Genomic DNA, 12,969 nt, shown 5'->3' on the forward strand with positions numbered 1-12,969 from the left:
TGCCACTGCCACCACTTGTTCTACCCCCTACACTTCTCTGCCCCCTGCCTGCCTCTCCCTCATGGTGTCTGTGCCCCTGGTGCCTGCCCCCCATGCTGTGTCCCATCCCTCTCTTCCCCCCCTCTTCCCCCCCCCCCATTGCTGATTATCACTTCTCCTTGCAGCTCCAACTGGGGTCCTGCTCTGGCCTGGGCAGGGAGCGCTGCCTTTGGCTATGCAGCAGATGTCATGGCAGCGGCTGTCTCTGCCCCAGAGCCCAGGCCAGAGCCACTGCCACTGCAACAGCTGTTGTGTGGCCAGGCTGGGGCAGGAGGCAGCACATGCTCTGCGCTCCCTGTCTCAGGCCAGAGAGAGGCCCTAGCCAGAGCTGGAACTGTGAGAAATGGTAAATTCAGTGGGAAGGGAAGAAGGCGGGGGGAGGGAATGGGGAGGTAGAGAAGAGGTAGCAGGAGGGGTGGCTACAGCTGTAGAGCCCAGTGGGCCCTTGGGTTGAGAGCTACCTCTTGTTCTTAAATCTAAGTCAAGGGGCATTTTTCCCCACGTTGGCTAGGGAAAAAAAGTATTCTCTTTGATTTGAGTAAATATAGTAACCTGTACATGGACAGATTTGTAGTGTCCCAAGCATGTGTGGGGACTTTGCAGTCATGCTAGAAAAGGGGGATCATTTATGTCAGCCAAATGTGAATGGGTGTGGGATGAGTGGGTCATTTTTCCGTTTGGTTTAAATGGTGTTATCTCCAGGTACCTGCAAATAACTATAAGCTTCAAGGCTTTGACTTTAGTCTTCCAAAAGTTTTTTTAAAACCCCATAAACTCTTCTTGGACTGAGACCAAGAATGTGAATTTCTTCCCCGCCCCCCTTAAAGGCAATTTTTTGAAAAAGCAGTAAGTGAAAACATGCCTACATTGAAAATATTTGTAGCATAAACCTTAGCTTTTTGTTACCGCAAACCCTCCACCCCATGATACATACAGAATTCTGCAAAACACTGAGCAGTTAACTATCAAGTATCCATCTTATGTACCAAGCTTGTGAAGACTCAGAAATCTTTCTTTGTGATCACCTTAGTAGCTGTTACCTGTTTGACAAGAAATTCAGCTATTCACAATGGAGAATCCAATCACAAATAGAGCAATCAAAATGAAAGACCCAATTCTCATGGAAACTGGGGCACTGCTGCACAGAGATGACAGCAATGTGTTGTTACAGTCATGCTGTGTGTGTATCCCTTTGCTTGAAGACATGAGGCACTAGTTAGTGAAACCCAGGTGAGGCAAAACAGTGCAACATAGATTCCCCACACTGCTCTGCTAAAATGTTGGGATTGGAGGAGATGCCATTAATGTTCCTATTTCTCTGAAAATTTGGAAATGGTGCCTTAAAAGCAAATAATTGAACTGTCCGAGTAATGTTTCTAATTTAGGCTTGACAGAATTTGATTTTTATTTATTTATCTCAATGGCTAAAATCAATGTTTATTTTTAAGCGGTTTTTTTTTTTTATCAATTTAAATTTTCAGGGTTGCAAATTTTTAGAGTTGTGGCAGGGAAGACAATTGTGTAATACAAAAAGTAAAGATCCATAAATCAACAATGCATACCTTCATGCAAGCAGACAGTCGTCATCCTCATTGACAAAGCAGTATCTCCTGGAATTCAGAACAGCACCACAGAGCTCCACGGGGGTTTGGCACATACACGCATGTACATGTGCATACGTGCACATAGCAGCAGCCAGTACAGGAGCTGGGGGTCATGCTGGTTAGGCTGTGCTGGGAAAGTGGGTTGGAGGGGCAGGGCTGCTAGCAGCCTGGAGCCTGGGACTGCTGGCCTCTTGCTCTGCACAGGTCCAAGGCAGGGGCCAAATTCCTGCATAACCTAGCTGGGCTCCATGGGATTTTGACTCCTGCCCTGATTGCACAGGGGCCAAACTCCTGTGGAGCTTGGCCCAGCCTAGTCTCTGTGCAATTGGGGCAGGGGCCAAACTCCCATAGAGCCCAGCCCAGCCCAGCCCCTGCATGACTGGGACGGGCCAAACTCCTGCAAAGACCAGGCCAGGCTGGTCTCTGTGGGAGTTTGGCCTCTGCATCAGCTGGGACCCGGGCAGATCAAGCGTCCAGCAGCACCAGGTTCCCAGGCTCCCTGCTGCTACCAGCCCTCCCCTCCAGCCGCTCCTTCCCAGCACAGCCCCCAGATCTTACAGCAGCCACCGTGTGCATGCGCGTGCATGCAGTGCCCTTTGCCCTGGATTTCTTTACTTCTGTCCAGGATTTTTAAAAAAAATCTTCTTTATGCACATTTCAGTGATTATAGACAAATATTTTTCCATCAGTCTGTGGGTGTCAGGTGAACTTGACATTTATCGATGTCTGTTTATAAAAATCTAGTCCTGGCAAGCTTATTCATATTCAACTTCTTTTCAGTAAAACAATAGTCTAGCTATCTAAAATTGATTAATTCTTTAAGTTGTTTACTAGTGTGTATTTCTCTTTTCTAGGTAAAGAAATTAAAAGGCTTTGATGGAGATGTATCAAAACTGTGTCAAGCTGATTCCTTTATGTACTTACTAATCCAGGTGCCAAAGTAAGGAGGGTATTAGGTTTATTCTCTTTATGTTAAACACCTCTACTCTGGCTGTCAGTGCTAAAGCTTAGTTTGTTCATGTTCCAGCTATTCTCTTCGGATTGAAGCCATGGTACTGAAGAAGGAATTCGCACCTTCTTGTACTGCTCTACAGAATGATATGACAATAATAAAAGTGGCTACAAAAGGTAATTAAACATGTTTTGGCATGCATTGTGCTCTTGTTATTGTTAGCATATTAATCAGTCTGTACCATAGCATTTAGATCTTGAATTTCAGGTACTTAGTAGCTATTAAAAGGAAGCTAACTAGCCTCTGACACATTCCAGAAGGGTGTGTCTGTTAGATCTTTACTCCCAGGGCCAAAAATCTTGAGGTCAGTGTCCCTTTCATATTTGTCTGTAAGACTGCCTGTGAGATGGCAACATTATTTGATTGAAATCTTTATCATAACAGACAATCTTGTATTGCAGTTTCCTTTCTTTCTGTTATTCTTAAATCTCCTGCTCTAAAACACTGCAGATTGCTCCTTTGGTCCAGAAAGGCAAATCCTAATTTAATCATCTTCTGCTTTTCGTAGAATCATATAAAATTAGGGACCTCAGGAGGTCATCTAGTCCTCAAGGCAGGACCATCCCCAACTAGATCATGCTATCCAAGGCTTTGTCTAACTGGGTCTAAAAACCTCCAAGGATGGCGATTCCACCACTTCTCTGGGTAGCCTGTTCCTGTGTTTTACTACCCTCCTAGTGAGAAAAATCATCCTAATATTTAACCTAAATTTCCTTTGCTGCAACATTGAGACCATTGCTCCTTGTTCTGTCATCTGCCACCACTGAGAACAGTTGAGCTCCATCCTCTTTTGAGGTAGTTGAAGGCTGCTATTAAATCCCCTCAGTCTTCTCTTCTACAGACTAAATAAGGCCAGTTCTCTTAGCCTGTCTTCAGAAGTCATTTGTCCCAGTTCCCTAACCATTGTTGTTGCCCTGCCCTGGACTCTCTTCAGTTTGTCCACATGCTTTCAGTAGTTGGGGGCCCAAAACTGAACACAGTACTCCAGATGTGGCCTCACCAGTGCTGAATAGAGGGGAATAATCACTTCCTTTGATCTGCTGGCAATACTTGTTCCAATGCAGCCCAGTATGCCATTAGCCTTCTTCACAACAAGGGCACACTGCTGGTTCCTACTGAGCTTATTGTCCACGGTAACCCCCTTTTCTGCAGGGCTGCTGCCCAGCCAATCAGTCTCGAGCCTGTACTGGAGCATGGGATTGTTCTGTCCTAAATGCAGGGCTTTGCACTTGTCCTTATAGAACCTTATGAGAGGTTTTTTGGCCTAATCCTCCAATTTGTGTAGCTCTCTCTGAATCCTAACCCTACTCCCCAGCATATCTACTACTCCCCTCGCAAGCTTGGTGTCATTTGCAGACTTGCTGAGGGTGTACTCTATGCCATCTTCCAGGTCGTTGATGAGGATATTGAACAAAACTGGACCCAGGACTGACCCCTGGGGCTCTCCACTTGATACCAGCTGCCAACTAGACATTGAGCCGTTGACTGCTATCCTCTGAGCCCGATGATCCAGCCAGTTTTCTATCCACCTTACAGTCCAGTCATCCAATCCAGTTTCCCTTTTTCCCAGGTCTAATGCAAAATCATTCTTTTAGATAAGTCAGTTTTCCCTTACCTCCTTTTTCTCCGTTGAGGCCCGCTCTTTTATACATCCTTAAACCTTCCCTGTTTCCAGCTAAGAGTTGATTTAAAATTGGCTGTTTTTCTCTTCTCCATTAATGACTTCCATGTTTCCTTTCATGTGGTTAGATTGTTGAGGACATTCACTTTCTGCTCTTGATGGCCAAAGGTTAGTTTATTTCGGAGACGCTGATAGACTTCCATTCTGCAAAGTAAATGAGAATTTTTCTTAACTATGTCCCTTGTCACTTGTAGTGTAGACAGGTTTATAGTGTGTGCCAACTTTCTTCTTGGTTTTAGGAAATTCTATATCCACATGAGTATTATCTCCTTTCTCTTGCCGTAAAGTGTTTGGTGCCTCCTTGTATGAAACTTGTTTTATCAAAAAATATTTAACTACTTTATGTGTTTTGGCAGGCTGCTAACAATGAAAGCAAAGCAGTACTTTGCTTCCAAAATGACAGATTAGCATGTTGAATTAAAAAGTTAAATACAGGATAAACTACATAATGTTAACTTTGATTCAGCTTCAGCTTTCTTTCTTAAAAAATACACTTATGGTGCAATGACTGCAAGTGTATTTAAGTGTTCTACATATTACTATAGATGACTGTATGTCTACCAAATCATAAAGTACAATTCCAAAAGTTAAGTATATCAAATAAGGGTTTTTTTGCTCTGCTGTATATTGCAGATTTGCAAGGAGCTCTTATTCTGATTATATGTGTGTATGCATTTTATAATATAATAAAACATATAATTTATAATTATATAATGCATTTATTTTTATATGTGTGTGCGTGTATGTATATATATGTGTGTGTGTGTGTGTGTATAATGTGTGTATAGATATATACACACATCTCTCTATCTATCTATCTAATGCTTGTGTGTGTGTGTGTGTGCTTATTTATTAAATCTTTAGAGTTCCAACTCTCTTATGTCTAAGGTCTTCATTCTCACTTAATGATTATACAGACATGAGATGGTGCTATGGGCCTGGGTGTGGTAAGGAAGGAAAGTTAAACTTTCCTTGCATCCTTTTCAGGTCTGAGGACTAAAGTTTTTGTGTAGGAAATAATTGATCAAGGGCCTTAATCTTGGCAGATGTTGAAAGGGTTCTACAGAGCCTTGGGCACAATTACCAGCTACTGAAGTTGATGGCAGGTGAAAGTATGTGGCACCTTGTAGGATTATTTCCCAAATGTTTTGTAAGTAACTGCTAGTTGCCTTGGAAATACTGTATTTGTTGAGCTAAGGCTGAATATATACTTGAGGTTTGCCAAGTGTGATTGTGACTTTGAGTCATCCAATGCCATACCTTTCTCAGAACCTTTCAGTTTATTGTAGTTCTCTGTGAAAATAAGAATCTGCACCTTTATAAGACTGGTGTGAAGTAAGATTTGGTAACTGACATAGTGTGTATGTTTCTAAATGAGGAACATTTAGACGACAATTTTGTTTCTTTACAGAGTTAATGACATGTGAGGAACTGCATTCCATATTACACTTGGTCCTTCAGGCTGGGAATATTATGAATGCAGTAAGTAACATCCAAAATGGAGGTGGTTAACTGACCAAGCTTCCCAATCAGTATTGCAGTTCGTTGTTATTGCATGCTTTTTCTATTTGCTTTCTCCCGTTAGGGAGGCTATGCTGGCAATGCTGTTGGATTTAAACTATCATCACTGCTCAAGCTGGCAGACACAAAAGCAAACAAACCTGGAATGAATTTGCTGCATTTTGTTGCTTTGGTATGTAAAAACTACCGTCTCTGAGAAGCGTGATACTGTACATATATTTGGGAGGCATAGATGACTGGTGGTAGGAGTCTAATGGTGGAGTAGTGAAGCTACATGCCATAGAATAAAAGGGTAACTTTTTAAATCTTTGTAGCTTTTTGTCTTCTGTCTTCCCTTGCACAAATTACACTATCTTACTTATGTATGATGAGTGCACCCACAGTAAAATGAACAAACAAAAACTAGTTAAGTCTTGAAGCAGAAAAGTTCTGGTACTTCGTAAAACTTCCCCATCTAGTGCTTCCACTATAACATCTCCTCACTGTTGCAGTCTTGGAGCTCTGTTACAGAGGCTGCCTGTCTTAATAAATATTTTAATATTCTTTCTGCTGAATCTTCTGGGCAGAAACATTTTATTACGGCGCTTGACTCATAAGGCAGTTTTAAAGCTAGTCAATTGGTTTCAGCAGTCATAAGGCTTTTGCGAGTGAGGTGTGTCTCTATTCCTTACCTTCTCCAGTTAACTCAATGCATGTAGAGTAGCTGTTTTGATCAAATTTTCCTTTCTACTATGGAAGAGAGAAGGTGTAAATACTTCCATATGTGACCAGTTATACCTGTACAGGCTACTTAAACAGCTTTCAAATTAGCAACATACCTTGAGCTAACAATAGGGTATTAGGTGAGTGTAGGCAGTAAAAATTGTATTAGCTCAAATAATGAGAATTAGTGAATTGCTATTCATTAAGATTCCTTCTTTATGCAGGTGAATTGTTTTCAGTGGCAGGAAATCCTATTAGTTGTGCCCTATGAAATGGAAAATGTTGTTTTTAAACTTTCTAGTGCTGATAATTCTTGAGCTTGAAGAGATGCTTTTTTCTCAATTCACTTGAGTTGTGTAATGAAAGAAAAATGGAACATGGCACTGTAATACAAAAATGTTACATGCCTTTACCAAAGCTTTAGAAACTCTTTACTTTGATTTGTAGCATTTGAGAATGTTAAGAAAACATGTTTATTTGTTTTAGGAAGCCCAAAAGAAAGATGCAGTTCTTCTAAGCTTTTCAGAAAAAATACAGCATGTTTATGATGCAGCCAGGTAAGCAAAGTAAACTGAGAAGTTAAATTCAGACTGTTATCAGAGACCCTTTTTTTGGGGAAGCACTGAAACACATACAAAGATGTTTTAGCATGAAAGCTGAGATATTTACAAGTGTTTACCATAGCTTTCAGAGCTTCATTTCTTTTTGCAAGTAGAAATATGTCTCTGAAGTGCCTTCAGGTTTGCAAGTTCTTGTGACTGGATCTTTGTAAGTTTTGGGGGTTTTTTTATAACATTTCTTACGTCAACACAATAATAAGCAACTAGATAACACATATATGTTTAAGGGGTCAAACTACAAAGCATCTTTTATGTGTTACTATGGCTCTATAAAATAGCCTTCTGGTTCCTCTTGGGCTGCTACAATACATTTCTAAATCTAGTGCTAGTTATTAGTAGTTTAGGCTTCCTATGTAGACATTTCCCCATCCCTCTGCCCCCTCCCTCCCCCCGACTTTCCTTCTTCATTTTTATCTTTGAGGACCTCTCTCCCCAACTTTTTTCTCCCTGGGGCATTATGGACATTTTAAGTACAAAACTACCCCATTCATGTGCTATATGACCTTGCCTTCCAACCTTCAGAGCCTGTTTCTCTCTCAGTTGGTGGAGGGATGGAAGACCTAACTATGAGTGAACATTTCGTATTATATATGCAGTATGAAGGAGGTAACCTATAGTATTTGCAACTATGCATACTTTTCAACTGCATGGCTTGAATTTTATTGTTCTAAAGCAAACCTAATTCCTACCTGGATAAACTGTAACTACTTTTGTGGAAGTGGGAGCCAGCAATGCTAAAATTCTAATTCTGGTTTTGCCACAACCTTGCTCTTCGGCTTTTATCTGTCAGCTGAAATTCTTTCTCATCTATAAAATGGGTCAAGTAATACATGTAAAGTACTCTGAACTCCTCTAAGGAAAGGTGCTGCATATGTGTTGGGGAGAGTACTGACCCAAAATTCCCTGATGGAAGCCTGTTTGGCTTCCTGCCATCTAGCCTAACCCCTTGGTTGCCTGCTCATGGCCTGCAGGGGAGCTGAGACTTCATGGGCTTCCATGCTCAATGCTATGCAGCAGGACAGCAAGACAAAAATATTCTCTGTTGGTCTTTAGAAATAATCTTTTCCCTTCCTTTTCCTTTTATTTCTGACCTTTCATCTTGAACCAGATTAAAAGCTATTTCTCAAATTTTAATTTTCATTTGAGAGCTGGACTGTTTCCTACCCAGTTGTAGTTTACAATGTGATGTTTCTATATAGTCTGACTAAACAATGGTGAGATGAAAAAGAAATAAAAAACAAAACAGGCATGTTGTACAACACAACTTGAACATGATGTTTGCTATTAAAAGCTCTCAAGTATAAGTTTTTGATAATTTGGACCAAAAAAAAAAGAAGAAACTATATTAAACCTGTTAAGACAATGTATGCATTTATTATTATTTCCTGTCCTTCCTTTGTAATATCTTCCTTGCTGCTTTCACAGCACAACACGTTATTTGCAGTCTCCCTTGTCTGCTAAAACATCTCTTTGTCCTACACTGAAGGGAGTGTACCAATGGAAATGAAGCAAGCTGAGAAAAAACAGCTTACTTCATATCCATCTGTGTGTGTACTCAGTTGCTGACAGTCATACTTACTACTTCTGTCACCAGCCTTGTATACATTAGGAAACTTGATCCTAAACCAGATCATGGGGACTGAAGTTCCCGCACCTGCAAAAGGGGAGCAAAGGTAATTAATATCACACTGTTGCTGAAATGGCCTCTGACCAGGGTAGCACCTGCTGTTTTGCTTGGTGGGTCATAGGTCATAAATGTCAGTGCTTCGGCACCTAGATAGGACTCAAACCTACAGTGGTATTGAGTTCTTTATGAGGGAAATGCTTCCTGTCTGTGAGGACATACCCTAAATGATCCATTTTTGAGGTAGCCGAGAGTCAACCTGTTACAGGTGGGACAGAAGTGCTTCAAAAAATTCGGTAGCCTGCATCATCTAGGAGATCACAAGACCAGATTCCAGAAAAACAAGGTCTTGAGCCTCTTGGGCTGGCCCTATCTGGTACAGAAGGATTTGTTGCAGGTATTTGGTAGAAATATGAAATAGTACAGCTGCTGAATGAAAGGAGGCTGTAACTCCATGAGCTCTTTGCATTACTGCAAATTTATGAAGGAATTTCCTCTTAGAAAACATAGGGAACCTTTACACATGGTCAGTAAGGAAAAATTATCTGCTAAAAGTTGCACCTTATACTTTAGGAAACTTTGCTAAGGAGGAAGGTCTTGTTTGATGTACAGGCTGCATATGGTGACAAATGCTGATTACTTAAGCATGTAATATCTAACCATGAGCACCTCCTTCTCTGTAAGTTCTTTCTGTGTATGCTATCTTACAGGTTATCTGTTGATAACATAGAAGTAGAACTTCATTCATTATCTGCCAAGACAAGATCCGTTAAAGACCATATTCGACAGGACCCAGAACTCTTTCACCAGATGGAGGGTTTTATCCAGGTTTGTAGAATATCCCTGCTAATACGTTGCTGTCCCTTCAATATGAAGGTACTCCTTTAGTCTAATGTAATTTGCATGGACATGTAATACACTATTAAAATGTGTGCCTCATCATCAGGGATCCAGGTTTTCCTTTTTCCATGGGAAAATAGAAAAAAACCCACGGATTTTCCTTTCTAACTGAGAAAAATGTGGATTTCTCTTTTTAGTAGAGAAATGCATGGCTTTTCCACTTTTGAAAGGAGCCCTCTGCAGGCTGGTAGAGTTCCAGCCTGCAAGGGGCTGGGGGGAGTGGGAGGAGGGTGGTCATGCAGGGGTGTGCCATGTCCAGGCAGCCTGGAGAGCAGCTCCTGTAGGTAAGTTTTCGGGGAGGGAGGATTAAGGCCCCCAGAGGGAGGGAGTTGGAGCTGGGGCTGCTGTCCAGTCCAGGCAGTGCATGGGGCTTGGTGCCCGGAGCTGGAATGTACAGCCACAGGGCCTGGGCAGGGAGTGGGAAGGAGCTATGGGCAGCTCTTCTGGGGAGTGAGACAGTGAGGTATGGCTCACCACCACTGTGTGCACTTCTAGGTGGGGGTAGAGGGGGCACATGCCTTTCACATCTGCGCGGGGGTGGGGAGGGCGTGCAGGCTGGCAGCTGCAGGTTTGAGGCTCCCTGCTCTGCTGCCCTCCCCCCAGAGCCTCTTCAGCTCAGCAGATGGGACCTGGCATGGCAGGCCAAAGAAGGGCTGGGCAGGGAGCATGGGCACCTCACCATGGCAGCGCAGAGCTCCCAGCAGCCAGGAGCTTCCCCACCCAGTCCTGCTCTGCCTTGCCACATTGGGTCCCACCCACTGGTCCGGAGAGGGCAGGGAGGCTGAGCCCACAGCGGGCAGCCCACAACCACCCCCAGACAGGCTATGCTCCTGCCATGCCACCCACAGGGCAGGGGGAGCCAGGCTGCCATCTCCCACGAGCAGCAGCTGAGGCATGGGTACTGCTGTGAGAGCAGGGGGCTGCGGACCTGGGTCCCTGGCCCCATAGCTCTGGCAGGTGGGCGCTCACTCTGGCAGGGCTGGTGGGGAGGGGTGCTGTGGGTGGGAAACGAGGGGCACCAGCAGGGCCAGGGGGCTGTGGCTTGGGAGTAAGGAGCCTGGACCTGCATCCCAGTAAGTGAAGGTGGCAGGGGGAGTTCTGGTTTTCCATGGTAAAAAAACCCAAAATCAAATACCAAAATGTATAGGTATTTAGAAATTATTTTATTATAGTGACTGTGAGGCACTGGTAGACTTCCAGTGGAAAAACTACACTGAACTTGGCAGGTGCTAGGACCTGGAGCTGACTCCTCTGCTGCCTTGGCTGGCAGATTCCATGACCTACTACGCCTGGATCTCGTCTGCCCGTGGGCCATGGGTTACTGAACCCTGCATTATGGGGTTCTAGCATGACATCCTGCTATTTCTTTTGAGAGAGTTTTTTTCTTTATTTATTTTCCAGTAATTCATTTTTTCCATATAAATAACTTCAAAACAGCCTTGGCATTCATGACTTACAATATATAGTGTTTTTTTGTAGTAAGAAGTGATGATTTGAAAAAATCTGTTTGGACTTCAGTGAAATGATTTTTTTTTTTTTAAATTTATAAATCAGCATGAAAAGCAAGCATGCAATATTTAGCAAGAAGTTAAGTAGCTCTGATTTTAAATTTACAAAAGCTGTTAATGGAATGGCCACGTCACTTTGCCAGGAGCTATGAGGTTGATGGAGAAAAAGGATGGGTTAAAGATGAAGTAGCTGCCCTCGCTCATGCTGTATTATTGGCTTCTGTCCATTACATCCGGACTCCTTCATGTTGTGTTCTAACTTGTTTGTTTTTAATGTAATAGCTAGCTTTATATAACATGAGGACTTTGCTTAGGACAAATTCCAAGTTAAATGTTAGATCCTTTTTGCCTTTTAAAAATATACCTTATATAAGCATTTCCTTTTTATTTTATTTTATTGATTACTCAGGTGATAACTGGGTTGATAAAAGTCATCTTACATGATAGTATCTTTATAAACAGATTACTAATCTATGTGGTGCAACTCATTTTCTATGTATACCCCATCAGCTGTCCTGTTCATCTTAAATCCAGCTTCTGTTGACTTGGAGTTTTTGGAAAGACTGACAAGCAAGGATTAATTCCTCCTGTAATTTTCTGCCTTCAAAAAATGCATTATGCCCACCCACATACACTTAGGCTCATGGTTCAAACTGCTACTTCATACAGCAATTTTTTTTGTTCTAAACTGTTTTTAGTGCTTCTGGCACTTTCTCTTCTTTTTTTATTATACTTCTGAAGGCTTTTTATTTCATAGTCTTGGTTAAACTAATCAAGCAGCTTTTCTGTTGGTGTGTTTATACTTTTATGAGGAAAGAGGGAAGGAGAAATAATCCAGTTAATGCTTTTAGTTCAATGTCGCAACTCCCCACGCTTGTTCAAACCATTCATTTATCCATCTGTAGTGGTTATTGGGCTTAACTTTTCAGTTCACTGAAAAAACAATGATTTGCTTTTAAAATGTCTCCAAGAGCATTTCTATGTTTCCTTCTCTTACATTGATGTCTATCCCTGAAGTAACCAAGTGGCCTACCTGCTGGGAGACCCTTACACTTTCTCCATATTAAAACATGCTCGCCTGTTACTTTTCAGGCTGATCAGAAAACCCCTTGAAAATGAAAAAATAAATGTTTTCTCTTTTTTAAATAGGACATTGAAAATTAAAATATTTTGAAAACAAATCTATTTTTATGTTGGTACAGTGCCTTATGGTAGTTGTACTTTGAGTATTTTTGCCCCTGTGGAGCGACCTCTCAGGTCAGACTTGATCTCCCATAATGTACCCTGGTCTCCTTTGGTGTGCAGAGGCAGTATATCATGATGACTGCACAGCACTGGTGTGTCACAAGAGACCAAATCTGACATGGAGCTCGGAGAGGAGAATGGGAATATTCAAAAGGAAGCAGAACTCATTCCTGCATTCTTTTCTTTCTTTTCTTCATGCTGTACTTCATCTCCTGTGATGCACTGTGACCATGAAGCTGTAAATGTACTGTGTCATGGGAGGTGGAGTTTGACTGGATAGGAGAAGGGGAATGACAGGCACTGTTTTTCTGATAAGGCACCATGGTAGTACTTCAGAATCGCAGTATTTTCTTCTTTAGCCACTTAAGTTTTTGACAGTTTTGCTTTCAAATTCTCGATTGATTGGCCTTTGGTAGGTAGGTTACCTGTCAAGAATGAGGGATTGCAGGGAGTGTTTACATGTCCCGCCCCCCCCACTCACCCTTTGGGGCTAGTCATGTAAAGACTCCCTCC

General features: G+C 42.2%; 1 protein-coding gene across 1 annotated transcript in view; it reads left to right on the forward strand.

Moving 5' to 3' along the window:
• Positions 1 to 12,969, forward strand: part of FHDC1 (FH2 domain containing 1) — a 48,555-nt gene that overhangs the window by 26,290 nt on the left and 9,296 nt on the right. Inside the window, exons 5-10 of the mRNA XM_019534488.1 lie at positions 2,498 to 2,583; positions 2,671 to 2,771; positions 5,748 to 5,818; positions 5,922 to 6,029; positions 7,046 to 7,116; positions 9,514 to 9,631. Coding sequence (XP_019390033.1) covers positions 2,498 to 2,583; positions 2,671 to 2,771; positions 5,748 to 5,818; positions 5,922 to 6,029; positions 7,046 to 7,116; positions 9,514 to 9,631 — 555 coding nt within the window. The remainder of the gene's footprint in view (positions 1 to 2,497; positions 2,584 to 2,670; positions 2,772 to 5,747; positions 5,819 to 5,921; positions 6,030 to 7,045; positions 7,117 to 9,513; positions 9,632 to 12,969) is intronic.

This window comes from Crocodylus porosus, unplaced genomic scaffold, assembly GCF_001723895.1.
Source record: "Crocodylus porosus isolate Cpor-Errol unplaced genomic scaffold, CroPor_comp1, whole genome shotgun sequence".
NCBI lineage: Eukaryota > Metazoa > Chordata > Crocodylia > Crocodylidae > Crocodylus > Crocodylus porosus.